Here is a 15,235-nt window from a genome sequence, read left to right on the forward strand (position 1 = left end):
GCTCCCTGCAACCTGCGCACTATGAGTTCAAGTGATTCTCCAGCGCCCTCTCCTGAGTAGCTGCGATTACAGGCATCCAACACCATGCCTGGCTAATTTTTTGTATTTTTAGTAGAGATGGGGTTTCACCATGTTGTCCAGGCTGGTCTCAAACTCCTGACCTCAAGTGATCCACCCACTTTGGCCTCCCAAAGTGCTGGGATTACAGGCATGAGCCACTGAGCCCAGCCGGGAACCCACAGGTTTTTTGGATGGTCTCTGAATGTCATGTAACTCTTTTATTTTTTATTAAAAAAAATTTTTTTGACACAATATCTTGCTGTGTTGCCCAGACTGGAGTGCAGGGGCAAGATCATGGCTCACTGCAGCTTCTAACTCCTGGGCTCAAGTGATCTTCCTGTCACATGAGTCTCCCAAGTAGTTGGAACACAGGTGCCAGCCACCACACCTGGCTAATTTGGTTTGGTTTGGTTTTTTTAGAGATGGGCTCTTGCTATGTTGCCTATACTGGTCTTGAACTGCTGGCCTCAGGCAATCTTCCTCCCTTGGCCACCCAAAGTGCTGGGATTACAAGCATGAGCCACTGTGCACAGCTGAAATTTTTGACTTAGTCTTTTTGTACATGTGATATTTTATTCATAGAATCCATAAATGGAAGGGAAATTTCTGAGTTCAGAGCAATACATATGATACAAAACTTGATATACAGACTAGAGTTTCTTAGCCGAACTGGAGGGTCTGGCTTAGGTAATCCATGGATTCCCTGAAATTGGGGACACCATTGGAAATATGTGTGAGCTCAGGGGCAGTTTCCTATGATTTTTAGGCCTCAAAATGTCTCTTGGACTCAAAATTGCCTTAGGGCAGAGGACGTGTGTACCCCCAGTACAGAATCTCGGACAGTGAATGTGAGTAAACATTCGGCAGAAAAGCTCTGCCAAACTGAGTGCTCTCATGTGACTTTTTCATCAAGTCAGTATTCCTGGGATCTCTTGTACATGATAGTCTCACTCTTGTACATGATAATCTCACTCTTGTACATGATAATCTCACTCTTGTACATGATAATCTCACTCTTGTACATGATAATCTCACTCTTGTACATGATAATCTCACTCTTGTACATGATAATCTCACTCTTATAAGGTTTCATCGTTTCTGCTTACCCTAGTTTTCTTTCCCACTCTGTTCCCTCTCCCACCAGACTGGACTCTGAAATGGGCATGTACAGAGACGAAGAGACCCCAACATGCTTCAGGCTTTGAGTGGAGAGGACAAAGCCTCTGCTGGGACAGGGAACAGAGGGATGTGGAGTCCCTGAAGATGCTTTTGGACAATGGTCTGAGGTTGGGACAGTGGCAGGAGATACCATTCACCCAGGATCTCCAGGACAAGAGATCAGAATGGCAGTTACAAGTGTTTTTTTTCAAACTGGTTGCCAGGTTGGCATGAGCCATGACATCAGAGATTCCGACCTTCCTGATTGGAGGGACCGGACTCCGTGGTGCCTGGAGATCAGTTGGACAACAGTATCTTCTCAGAGCTGTTCTCCACTCCTGACTTCTCCTAGGCTTGAGAATTGATAACATACTCTTCTGGATCCGAGCAGTGTCCAGAAGAAGGCCATGGACAGAACGGAGACTAGGTTCCGTAAGAGGGGACAGATTACGGCAAAGATCATGACCAGCCATCAACCGCACCCCCAGAATGAGCAGAGTCCCCAGCAGAGCACCTCGGGGTACCCCCTCCAGGAGGTGGTGGATGATGAAGCGTTGGGACCATCAGGTGAGGGGACTGGTGGAAGAAGAGGTGGGATAGGATTGACTAAGACGAAGGAAGGGGGCCGGGTGCGGTGGCTCATGCCTGTAACCCCAGCACTTTGGGAGGCCAAGGTGGGTGGATCACCTGAGGTCAGGAGTTGAAGGCCAGCCTGGCCAATATGGTGAAACCTCATCTCTACTAAAAGTATAAAAATTAGCCAAGTGGTAGTGGTGCACACCTGTAATCCCAGCTACTCAGGAGGCTGAGACAGGAGAATCACTTGAGACTGGGAGGAAGAGGTTGCAGTGAGCTGAGATCACACTACTGCACTCCAGAAAAAAGAAAAGAAAAGAAGGGTCAGCGGTCAGGAAGGAGAACCTGAGGAGGCTGTGTGGGAAGAATGGAGAAATTCAGGCTGGGTGCGGTGGCTCACACCTGTAATCCCAGAACTTTGGGAGGCCAAGGCAGGCGGATCACTTGAGGCCAGGAGTTTGAGACCAGCCTGGCCAACATGGTGAAACCCTGTCTCTACTAAAAGTACAAAATTGAGCTGGGCATTATGGCAGGCACCTGTAATCCCAGCTACCTGAGAGGCTGAGGCAGAAGAATAAATGGAATCCAGGAGATGGATGTTGCGGTGAGCTGAGATTGCACCACTACACGCCAGCCTGGGTGACAAAGCAAGATTCTGTGTCAAAACAAAACAAAACAAAAAAGGAGGGACTCAGAGAGCCAGGGACCAGGGAAGGACATGAAGCAGTGTTCGGAGGACAGAGAGAGAGAAGAATGGGGAGGGGAAGGAGCGGCACATGGGGTTGAGCAGAGGAGAAACTCAGAAAGATGGCTTAGAGAAGAAAGCAGTCTGCAAGTCTGGGGAGGATGGAGAGTGGTTTGGGGTTTTGGGTCGGGGTCTAAGGTGATCAGATGCAGAAGCATTACACGGTGGCCTGGTTTCTTTACTCAGACCCTGGGGTAGATCCCAGCCCCCCATGTAGGTCCCTTGGCTGGAAAAGGAAGAGGGAGTGGTCAGATGAATCTGCGGAGGAGCCGGAGAAGGAGCTCGCCCCTGAGCCTGAGGAGACCTGGGTAGTGGAGACGATGTGTGGGCTCACGATGAAGCTGAAGCAACAGCAAGTGTCACCCTTCCTCCCTGAGCACCACAAGGACTTCAACAGTCAGCTTGGTAGGAGGACACCCCAGAGAGCACCTCCAATCCTGTTCTTTCTAAAAAGAGGAAACTTCCAATAACCACACTTTTCCAATGGGAAAGATACGCCCCCAGTGGGTGAGCTCTCCACGCAGGAGGACTCAGAAGTGATCACTCATGAGGGACACTTAGGAGACAATAGAGGACTAGGCTAGACTTGATAAAGTTTGGCGCTTGGGATGAGAAAGCTTGGTTTCGGGCCAGGTGCAGTGGCTCACGCCTGAGATCCTAGCACGTTGGGAGGCTGAGGCAAGAGGATTGCTTGAACTCAGGACTTTGAGGCTGCAGTGAGCTATGACTGCACCACTGCACTCCAGCCTGGGTGACAGAGCAAAACCCTGTGTCAAAAGAAAAACGAAGGCCGCGTGTGGTAGCTCATGCCTGTAATCCCACTACTTTGGGAGGCTGAGATGGGTGGATCACTTGAGGTCAGTTGTTCGAGACCAACCAGACCAATATAGCGAAACCTCATTTATACTAACAATACAAAAATTAGCCAGGCATGCCTGTTATCCCAGCTACTCAGGAGGCTGAGACAGGATAATCGCTTGAACCCAGGTGGAAGAGGTTGCTTTGAGCCAAGTTAGCGCCACTGCATTCCATTCTGGGTGAGAGAGTAAGACGCTGTCTCAAAAAAAAAAAAAAAAAAGAAGGAAGGAAGGGCCCAGAAGTCAGGAAGGAGCATGTGAGGAGGGTGTGTGGGAAGAATGGAGGTACTGAGGCAGGGTGCAGTGGCTCACACCTGTAATCCCAGCACTTTGGGAGGCCAGGCAGGCAGATCACTTGAGGCCAGGAGCTGGAGACCAGCCTGGCCAACATGGTGAAACCCTGTCTCTTCTAGAAGCACAAAAATGAGCTGGGCGTTCTGGTGGGCACCTGTAATCCCAGCTACTTGGGAGGCTTAGGCAGGACAATCACTGGAACCCAGGAGGCAGAGGTTGCAGTGAGCCAAGATCGCACCACTACACTCCAGCCTACACCACAAAGGAAGACTGTTTCTCAACAACAACAACAACAACAAAAAAAAAAAAAAAAAAAAAAGGGACTCAGAGAGCCAGGGACCAGGGAAGGATATGAGGAAGTGTTCTGAGGACAGAGAAACGGGAGAATGGGGAGGAGAAGGAGCGGCACATGGAGCTCAGCAGAGGAGACAGACAGAAGGAAAGATGGCTTGGAGAAGCCAGCAGTCTGCGAGGCTGGGGAGGATGGAGAGTGGTTTGGGGTTTTGGGTCGGGCTCTAGTGTGATCAACTGCAGAAGCATTACACCGTGGCCTGGTTTCTTTACTCAGCCCCTGGGGTAGATCCCAGCCCCCCGCATAGGTCCTTTTGCTGGAAAAGGAAGACGGAGTGGTGGGACGAATCTGAGGAGTCGGAGGAGGAGCTACGGAAGGTGCTCGCCCCTGAGCCTGAGGAGATCTGGGTGGCGGAGATGCTGTGTGGCCTCAAGATGAAGCTGAAGCGACGGCGAGTGTCGCTCGTGCTCCCTGAGCACCACGAGGCCTTCAACAGGCTGCTTGGTAGGAAGACACCCCAGAGAGCACCTCCAATCCTGTTCTTTCCAAAAACAGGAAACTTCCAATAACCACACTTTTCCAATGGGAAAAATATGCCCCAGTGGGTGAGCTCTCCATGTGGGAGGAATGTGAAGTGATCACTCATGAGGGACACTTAGGAGATGATAAAGGATTAGGTCAACTTGATAAAGGTCAGCGCTTGGGATAAGAAAGCTTGGTTTCGGGCCAGGCGCGGTGGCTCCTGCCTGAGATCCCAGCACGTTGGGAGGCTGAGGCAAGATGATTGCTTGAACTCAGGACTTTGAGGCTGCAGTGAGCTATGACTACAACACTGCACTCCAGCCTGGGTGACAGAGCAAAACCCTGTCTCAAAAGAAAAACCAAGGCTGGGCACAGTAGCTCATGCATGTAATCCCAGCTACTCGGGAGGCTGAGACAGGAGAATCGCTTAAACCCGGGAGGCAGAGGTTGCAGCGAGCCAAGATCAGGCCAATGCATTCCAGCCTGGCCCACAGAGCAAGACTCTGTCTCAAAATAAATTAATAAATAAATAAAAATAAAAATCCAAGAAAAACAAAATCAATAAACAAAGAAAGTGGTTTCAGCTGTGCCCTCTGAAATTTAATGTCTCTTACTGACTTTTCTAAACCTAAGTGTCTCCATCCATAGTGGGGGATACCAAGGCCATGGTCACACCCTGATGTGACTGTCTCATGAGGAAATGATGGGAATTCCTTTATGACTCTGCAGTGGTCCCTCCGTGTCTGCTGGAGGGGGTCCTGGCTGATTCCCAGCTCTACATCCTGTAGATTCTCACACCCAGGGCCTCCTTCGGCCTCTTCTCAGGGGAGTCTCAGAGCAGGAGCCTCTCTCCCTTGCCCAGTGAAAGTCATTCTCCCCTCTCCCATCCACCTCACCCGCGGCCACAATCCTGAGACTTCCCCCCGGGAGGCACACTTCTCCTCGCTGCCCTGCTGCTCCCACGGAAACCCTGTCCTGCTTCTCACACTGACATCTGCTCTCTAATCACAGAGGATCCTGTCATTAAAAGATTCCTGGCCTGGGACAAAGATCTGAGGGTGTCGGACAAGGTAAGGTTGTTCTCCATGTAACTGTTCCTGTTCCAACGCATGGCTGGGGGACGGCGCAGCTTCCAAACCCACAGTTCTCCCTCCACCACCTCCCACCAGATGCTCCTACAGTCTTTTTTTTTTTTTTTTTTTTTTTTGTGAGACAGAGTCTTGCTCTGTTGCCCAGGCTGGAGGGCAGTGTCTCGATCTTGACTCACTGCGCCGATGCCTCCCGGGTTCAAGCGATTCTCCTGCCTCAGCCTCCAAGCAGCTGGGATTACAGACATGAACCACCACGCCTGGCTAATTTTTGTGTTTTTAGTAGAAACGGGGTTTTGCCATGTTGGCCAGGTTGGTCCTGAACACCTGACCTCAGGCGATCCACCCGCCTTGGCCTCCCAAAGTGCTGAGATTATAGACGTCAGCCACTGTGCCCGACCAGCTCCCACAGTCTTGAGTCTTGGCACCCACAAATTTTTTTTTGTGAGACAGAGTCTAGCTCTGCTCCCCAGGATGGAGTGCAGTGGCATGATCATAGCTCATTGCAGCCTCTAATTCCTGGGCTCAAGCAATCTTCTTTCCTCAGCCTCCTGAGGAGCTCGGAGTAGGCACATGCCACCATGCTCAACTAATTTTTGAAATGTTTGTAGAAACAGGGTCTCACTATGTTGCCCAGGTTGTTCTCCAACTGTTGGGCTCACATGATCCTCCTGTCTCCACCTCTCAAAGTACTGGGATCACAGGCTTGAGCCGCCACTCCCGGCTATTCTTGGTCTTTTTATGACTTGTCAGCATCTCCCTCAGGATTCTGCTGGTCTCTTGCAGAATGAATGAGTGGCCCCTGCCTCTCCTATGGGTCCTTTGGGATCTGAGCTCTGGGCCACAGTCTGGCCACAGCCCTGAAGCTCCTGGCCCCTCTACTCTCAGCTCTTTGGGACAGTTCTCTGCCTGGCACACAAATGACCCTCCTGACACCAGCCGACCTAGACACACCCCCTCCAAAGATACCATCGGAGCCCACCATCCTGGGAGCATCACCCAAAACCCTTCCTCTGGCTTCTTGGGTTTGCATCCGACCTTCGAATACCCCTCCATCCCGCAATTTCCAAATGAGTACAGTCACCCCAACACTGAGGTCCCTTCTCTGATGGGCAGCCCCTCCCCAGACCCTCATTCCCCCTCTCCACAATCTTCCTCTTCCAAGATGTGACCTCCCCCTCTCTGTGTTCCTTTCTCTCCATCAGTATCTCCTGGCTATGGTCATAGCGTATTTCAGCCGGGCCGGCTTCCCCTCCTGGCTATACCAACGCATTCATTTCTTCCTGGCTCTGTGAGTGGTTTGCTGCCTCCTATCCGTCAATATCCAATGCCCTGGGACAGCGGGGGAAGTGGGATTCCAGCCTTTCATTTATTCTTTCACCTATTTGTCCTCTTTACTCTGTGTACAAAAAAGAGAGGATTATACTATCATAGACTGTTGTTTCTAAACAGAAACTCAGGCTGGGCACAGTGGCATATGCCTGTAATCCCAGCGCTTTGGGAGGCCGAGGCAGGCGGATCACCTGAGGTCAGCAGTTCGAGACCAGCCTGGCCAACATGGCCAAACCCCGTCTCTACTAAAAATAGAAAAATTAGCTGGGCATGGTGGAGTGCATCTGTAATCCCAGCTACTCGGGAGGCTGAGGCAAGAGAACCCTTTGAACCCAGGAGGTGGAGGTTGCAGTAAGCTAAGGTCGAGCCACTGCACTCCAGCCTGGGTGACAGAGTGAGACTTTTTCTCAAAAAAAAAAAAAAGCCAAAAAAACAAACTCCAATGCCAGTGTACAAATAAAAGAATAAAACAAAAGGAACCATAAACCGCTCCTAAGGGGAAAAGAAAAGGAGTGGAGGAGCGGACATGCCACTTCCTCCAGCAAGCAGACGTTTCTGGTTCTTCTCTCTCTCTCCTTCCCACATCAACCACAAACGCCATCGACCTCCTCTGGGTTCCCATGACAGAGGCCACAGTTCAGGTCCCCCTCGCATCACTCGAATCCACTGTCAAATGCTCCCCGCTGGGGTCTCCTGGAGTCTCTCCCCAAGCCAGGGGGCTTCCTAGTGCAGCCTGAACATCTTTCCAAAGCACGACAACCTCACTGCCCACCTGAACAACTTCCTTAGCTGATGCCTTTCTCTATCGAGGCCAGGGTCCACAGTGTCAATTCTACCCTCTCTACAATCTCTACAAGCACACTGGCTCGCCATCTTGGTATTTCCTGGCTCGGCTTCACTGCTCCTTCCAAATGCCCTCCACTCGACTTTGTGTTTGTGTTTTCTGTCTGGGTGTCCCGCACACATGTGGCTCTGAAGGGAAGGACCCATTCCTTGAAGTCAGTTCACCCCACAGCCTCTGTGATGCCTTCCCTCATCTTCCAACTTCTGCATGCCCGTAGCTCTCTAGTTACATCCTGGACACTGGGATTAGGTCATCTGCCTTGATTACTCCCAGTCCCATTAGACTAGATGCCTGTAGAAGGCAGGGTCCTGGCAAAATATCAATGTATTCAATTTCTTTTATTTTTTTGAGACAGACTTGCCCTGTCCCCCAAGCTGGAGTGCAGTGGTGAGATCATAGCTCACCGCAGCCTCCATATCCTGGGCTCAAGCGATCCTCCCACCTCAGCTTCTTTATTAGCTCCGACTACAGGGCTGTGCCACCACACCTGGACAGTTTGTTTGTTTGTTTGTTTGTTTCTTGAGACAGAGTCTTGCTTTGCCTCTCAGGCTGGAATGGAGTGGCCCAATCTCAACTCACTGCAACCTCCGCCTCCTGGGTTCACACAATTCTTATGCTTCAGCCTCCTGAGTAGCTAGGCCTAACGGGTGTGCCACCGCACCAGGCTGATTTTTGTATTTTTAGTAGAGATGGGGTTTCTCCGTGTTGACCAGGCTGGTCTCCAACTCCTGGTCTCAAGCGATCCACCTGCTTCAGCCTTCTAAAGTGCTGGGATTACAGGCATGAGCCACCGCGTCTGGCATATTTCTTCTATTTTTAATAGAGACGAGGGTCTTGCTATGTTGCCCAGGCCCGTCTCAAACTCCTGGCCTCAAGTGATCCTCCTGCTTTGGCCTCCCAATGTGCTGGGATTCCAGGCATAAGCCACCACTCTCAGCCACCAGTTGGGTTTTTGTCTCCATCCTGAAGGAGTGGGAGACGCCCTTGATCGGTCTCTGTCCAGCAGAGCCCTCCTGAGGAAGGCATGGCTCTCTGCAGGGTGGGTGCCAGTCCTGAGCTAGGGACGGTCCCTTACCTTCCTCTCTGGGAAGCTGACCTCAGCCGGAGGTCTCTCCTGGTGGTGCCCCTGAGCAGCAACCTGATTTCTGTCCTCAGCTACCTGGCCAATGACATGGAGGAGGACGATGAGGACTCCAAAGAAAACATCTTCCACTTCCTGTATGGGAAGACCCGCTCTCGCATACCCTTGCTCCGTAAGCGTTGGTTCCAGTTAGGCCGTTCCATGAACCCGAGGGCCAGGAAGAACCGCTCTCGCATACCCTTGGTCCGTAAGCGTCGGTTCCAGTTACGCCGTTGCATGAACCCGAGGGCCAGGAAGAACCGCTCTCAGATAGTCCTGTTCCAGAAACGTCGGTTCCACTTCTTCTGTTCCATGAGCGGCAGGGCTTGGGTTTCCCCGGAGGAGTTGGAGGAGGTGAGTGGGGCCTGGGGAGGTGGAGGAGGTGGGGAGGAATTGGGTGGGCTGGAGGATGGATGAGGGGAGAGAGGGGTAACCTGGCGAGTCCCCGTCTTCTCAAAGGGCGTTTGTTTTTCCAGATCCAGGCTTATGACCCAGAGCACTGGGCGTGGGCGCGAGATCGCGCTCGCCTTTCCTAGAGCTCCAGGGACCGTGGAGGCCTGAGGTCATCGGCCTGAGAGAAGGTACATCTGCATCCTCCGGGGTAAAGGCAGAATATTGGGGTCTATTTCGGACATCCGAAGAACCCAATTGCTTGATCCGGCTTCAAGCCTGGGCAACATGGCGAGATCCCCTCTCCACAAAAATACAAAAATTAGCCAGGCGATGTGGGACGCATCTCTACTCCCAACTACTCAGGAGGCTGAGGCGGGAGGATCGCTGGAGCCTGGAAGGTCGGGGCCGCACGGAGCCCTGATCCTGCCACTGCACTCCAGTCTGGGCGACAGAGTGAGACCCTGCCTCAAAAATAATCATAAATACTGAGTTTGGGAAGGTTCATTATGATTGACGCACTTGAGTTACCGATTTGGGTCGAGGGTTCAGTGAAGCTTTGGTTTACCTCTTGTGCAGCTAACCACATTGAGCACAGAGCATGAGACTTCATCATGAGGAGGTAGGATTAAGGATTAGGCTTCTGGACTCGTGGTTCGTGATGTTGTCACATTACAAACACATCTAGCATGGTTACAAGTCTGGATCTTAAGTGACACAAAAGGCCCCAGCTGTGATGAAGTCCAAAGCCACATTCTCTGAGGGTGCCCTACTCCCTGGGCAGACCCACCCAAAGTCCTTGCTATGAAGCAGATCACTGGGGCTGACCTTGGGTGTATTAAGTGAGTTTTGGAGTCGTGGTCACCAAAGTGTGAGTTTCACAGTTGAACACGATGGTTCAGAAGCAGGGTATAGAATGAAAGGCAGCAGATAAAATTGCATTTCTCAATTGCTCTGAACTCTAGACTTGACATGAGACGTGAATAACCTTCCTGTCTAGAGAGCTGCCTCCTTGAAGTGTGACATTGTCTCTCTCACTTCCAGAACACCGGACCCAGGGGAGATGTGGATTTTCAGCAGGAACTTTATTCCAATGCTAATGGCAGACACCAGGAAGGAGGAGAGGAACCATTTGTGCACATCATCTAGAAGAACCTGGACCATTCTTGATGGAGCTGAATACAGTGATCACGTTGTCCTCCTAGGAGCAGGGGTGGGGGGAGGGGGGTGGGGTCCTTCTAGGAGTCCTTGGAGAAAAGTAAGAAACCAGGAGTGTTTCCAGTTCCACCCTTTCCTGCGGTACCACCACCCTTTTTATATTGCTGAATTCCAACCTCCCTGGGGCGGAACCTGGAGGTCCTCTTTCTTACGGACTTGATTGCCACAGTCCAGGAGCATTTGAAGGCACAATGCAGGGGCTCAGATTGGCACAGAATTCTTTTGTGAAATATCAGTGCCACAGATTGTAACAGATAGCTTCATGCACACTCTGCATTTTATTGGTTTGTTTGGGAAATGTTGGCCATTGAATTATTCATAGATTTATTTCAAATAGTTTGGAAATTGTTGTACTTTTGAAAACATGCTGTTCCTGTAGTTTTTTGATGAGAGTTATAGTTGTTATATATACATAAAGATAATTTTCTTTTCATTTTTAAGAGACAATTCTTTTTATCCTAAATATTTTATTATCTTTAAATTTGTTTCTGTATTATTATATGTGCTCCTGAAGTGAGCACTCTTTTTATCTATGATACTTCCATAATAATCTCTTCTATTTATAGCTATTGGTAGTTCCCCACCAGAAAAAAACATAATTCTGGTGATAGAAATTTTTATTTGCTGTTTAGGTTTGTGACTGAATTGTGAGAATTCAGTTGTGATTTTTAACATGTCTCAGATATATATACTAACACGTCTAATATATACTATCTATTTTATTGGTTTATTTTGAAAAACATGGATATAGAATTATTTAAATATTATTTTATTTAGTGAAATATTTATTAAATATATTTATTTATTTAAATATTATTACTTTCAATATTATTTTAAATATTTTGGAAATACTGGTATTTTTGAATAGATGCTGTTTCTATAAAGCTGTGTGATGGGTGTTATAACTGTTGTATACACATACATATAATTTTCTTTTCCTTTTTAAGAGAGGATTCTTTTCATCCTAAATCTTTTACCTTTCAATCTTTGTATCTATTATTACACGTGCTGCTGAAGGGAGCATGGTTTTTATCTATGATACTTAGTTAACATATATATTACATTTATAGCTATGTGGTAGTTCCCCTAAATTCTTGTAAAAATAAATTTTTATTTGATATTTCATATATGTTTGAAATGTGAGAATTCAGATGTAATTTTTTATCTTGTTTTGGCATGTTTGTATGTTAAAGAGGATGTGTGTTCTAAAGGAGGACACGAGCTGTGTGTTTTCAAGAGAACAATAGAGTGCATCTCTTGGGGAAACATAATAAAAATGAACTTTTCTCACCTTCACAGCAATTGTGATCATATTGGTCTGGATTGATTATTTGCTGCCCAGTGATATTTTTCCTTAATGGGGTTGTGGTTATTTGAACATATTTATTAGCTCTGGAAGATAATCCTGTGCTGTTTTTTATGTAGAAAAAACCATAAGGCTGGGTGCAGTGCTCACACCTACAATCCCTGCAGTTTTGCAGGTCATGGCGGGAGGATCACCTGAAGCCAGGAGTTTGAGGCCAGCCTCAGCAACATAGCATCTACATCTATTTTTAATTTTTATGTTTTAAAGAAAAACAATAGAAGAGAAGGCTGATCCCAAGCTACAGGGTTTTTTGTTTGTTTGTTTGTTTGTTTTGGAGACAGAGTCTTGCTCTGTCTCCCAGGCTGGAGTGCAGTGGCACAACCTCGGCTCCCTGCAACTTTCACCTCTGGGTACAAACAAATTATCCTGCCTCAGCCTCCCAAGTAGCTGGGACTACAGGCACCCGTCTGTACATCCGACTAACTTTTGTAAAAATAGTAGAGACAAGGTTTCACCATGTTGGCCAGGCTGGTCTCGAACTCCTGACTTCAAGTGATCCACCCACCTCGGTCTCCCAAAGTGCTGGGATTACAGGCATGAGCTACTGCGCCCAGATGCCAAGCTAGAGTTTTAAGGCAGGAAATGAGAGAAAGATATTGAGAGAGGAAAACCAGGTGGTAAAAAAACTCTAAAGGTGGCCGGGCGTGGTGGCTCACGTCCATGATCCCAGCAGGAGTTTGAGACCAGCCTGGCCAACATGGAGAAACCCTGTCTCTACTAAAAATACAAAAATTAGGCAGGCGTGGTGGTGCACGCCTATAATCCCAGCTATTTGGGAGGCTGAGGCAGGAGAATCACTAGCAGAGATTGTGTCTCCTCACCCCCTCTCAAAAAAAAAAAAAAAAAAAAAGAAAGTTCCTGCAGCAGTTAAAGCTGTGAAAGACAGGCACTCTGCCATGCAATTCTTTGTGATTTTTCTCTTTTCTTTTTGGAGTTGGGGTCTTGCGCTGTCACCCAGACTGAGGTGCAGTGGTGTGGTCATAGCTCACTGCGGCCTCAGACTCAAGCTCAAGCGATCCTGTTACCTTGCCTTTCAAATTGCTGGGATTATAAGCATGAGCCACTGCATCTGGCCTGTGTGACACAATTCTGTTTTTTATCTTTTTTTCTGGGGGGGAAGGGGGATGGAGTCTCGCTCTGTCACCCAGGCTGGAGTGCGGTGGCGTGATCTTGGCTCAATGCAAGTTCCGCCTCCTGGGTTCACGCCATTCTCCTGCCTCAGCCTCCCGAGTAGCTGGGACTACAGGCGCCCGCCACCATGCCTGGCTAATTTTTTGTATTTTCAGTAGAGACGGGGTTTCACTGTGTTAGCAAGGATGGTCTCGATCTCCTGACCTCGTGATCTGCCCGCCTTGGCCTCCCAAAGTGCTAGGATTACAGGCGTGAGCCACCGCACCCAGCCTATGTGATGCAATTCTGATGTCAACTCCCTGATGTTACCTCAAATGCCACAGGTTAAGGCCACCAGCCCCCACTAGGCTGCCCTCGCTTTAGACACACCTGCAGGCTTGGGTGTCCTCAGACCACATGTACTTCTCACCAACTGGCTGCAAATTTGGAGGTTCCCACCATGCCCTCAAGTTCGATAACTCACTAAAACAATTCACAGAATGCAGAAAAGCATGATACTTTCTTTCTCTTTTTTTTTTTTTTGAGACGGAGTCTTGCTCTGTCTCCCAGGCTGGAGTACAGTGGCCACCATGCTTGGCTAATTTTTGTATTTGTATTAGAGACGGGGTTTCGCCATGTTGGCCAGGCTGGTCTTGAACTCCTGACCTCAGGTGATCCACCCGCCTTGCAGTCCCAAAATGCTGGGATTATAGGCATAGCCACCATGCCCGGTCGACTTCTAGAGTTTCAATAACAGAGATGTGATTCAAGAAGGGAGACATGTTTTGTAGATGGCAGGAGCTTCATGAAAAGAAGCCAATGAAGGGCAGGACGTGTAGCTGTCTACCTACAGGAAACCAGCCAGGAGCCTCCCCACAGGGACTTCAGCACAGATGGCCGGGAAAATCTGCATTAACCTGACCTCTGGACCTAAGAGAGGACAAGGCCTTGACCATTTCTACAGACTCACAAGATGCAATCTATGTGGTCCATGCCCATGGTGTGATCTGGGAAACAGGGGACCTTCTAAATGCCAACAACAAGGAAATCAAATGTGCAACAAACAGAAATACCGGCATTGACGTGGGCCATGGAGAGGCCTAAACAGATGACTGCAGTTCACTGCCAAGGTCATCAAAGGGGTGACTCTGAAATAATAAATTTCAGGTGCCACGGCCCAAATAGCTGCATGAGTTGGGGAAGTCCTCCACATGCCTCTGCTTCCTTCAGTACCTGTTTATGAAATAAGCCGAGGTACTTCCCTGGGGAATTTCCTTTCTCTTTCTTTCTTTCGAGACGGAGTCTTGCTCTGTCGCCCAGGCTAGAGTGCAGTGGTGCAATCTCGGCTCAATGTAACCTCTCCCTCCTGGGTTTTAGCAATTCTCCTGCATCAGACTTCTGAGTAGCTGAGATTACAGGTGCATGCCACCATGCCCAGCTAATATTTGTATTTTTAGTAGAGACAGGGTTTCACCATCTAGGCCAGGCTGGTCTTGAACTCCTGACCTCGTGATCCACCCGTCTTGGCCTCCCAAAGTGCTGGGATTACAGGTGTGAGCCATCACGCCCGGACTTTTGTTTTATTTTTTGAGACGACGTTTCACTCTTGCTGCCCACGCTGGAGTGCAATGGCACGATCTCAGCTCACTGCAACCTCCTCCTCCCAGGTTCAAGCGATTATCCTGCCTCAGCCTCTCGAGTAGCTGGGATTACAGACACCCAACACCAAACGCAGCTAACTTATTGTATTTTTAGTAGAGATGGGATGTCACCATGTTGGCCAGGATGGTCTTCAACCCCTGACCTCTAATGATCCACCTGAATTGGTTTCCCAAAATGTTGGGATTACAGGCACAAGCCACTGCGCCCAGCCCCTCCCATACCTCTTTTGGTCAAGGCAGCACAATTCAGAAGAATCTTGCCAGGGAAGACTGGTAAATGGACGTCGACGTGATGCCTATGGCTCCTGGTGGATTTAGATACCTCCTGGTGCTTATTGATATCTTTACCAGTTGCACGGGGGCTTTTCCATGCCAGACTGAAAACGCAGGAGATCAATGATCAACCTTCAACTATTTACTAGCAGAACACTGAGGGGACTGTGCGGTCACCAATACCTCCTATTGCACTTGGATAAACACCTCCCAGGAAATACAGATGAATAGAAAGGACATAGTCAAACAAGCAGAATGGCTGCATTCCTTCAACCAGAAGGGCCATTAGTCTGTTTTCACACTGCTATAAAGAACTATGAGAAACTGGG

At 49.0% G+C, this 15,235-nt stretch overlaps 1 protein-coding gene across 1 annotated transcript; it reads left to right on the forward strand.

Annotated features, from left to right (window-relative positions):
- Positions 1-1,496: 1,496 nt before the first annotated feature.
- LOC117978260 (putative speedy protein E21) lies at positions 1,497-11,199 on the forward strand. The gene is made up of 8 exons (XM_055115091.3): positions 1,497-1,785; positions 2,726-2,944; positions 4,259-4,486; positions 5,516-5,574; positions 6,798-6,883; positions 8,924-9,242; positions 9,365-9,469; positions 10,323-11,199. The coding sequence occupies exons 1-7, from the start codon at positions 1,626-1,628 to the stop codon at positions 9,422-9,424; spliced, it is 1,131 nt and encodes a 376-aa protein (XP_054971066.1). The 5' UTR covers positions 1,497-1,625; the 3' UTR covers positions 9,425-9,469; positions 10,323-11,199.
- Positions 11,200-15,235: the final 4,036 nt, after the last annotated feature.

The sequence above is a fragment of the Pan paniscus genome, chromosome 6 (genome assembly GCF_029289425.2).
Source record: "Pan paniscus chromosome 6, NHGRI_mPanPan1-v2.0_pri, whole genome shotgun sequence".
Taxonomy (NCBI): domain Eukaryota; kingdom Metazoa; phylum Chordata; class Mammalia; order Primates; family Hominidae; genus Pan; species Pan paniscus.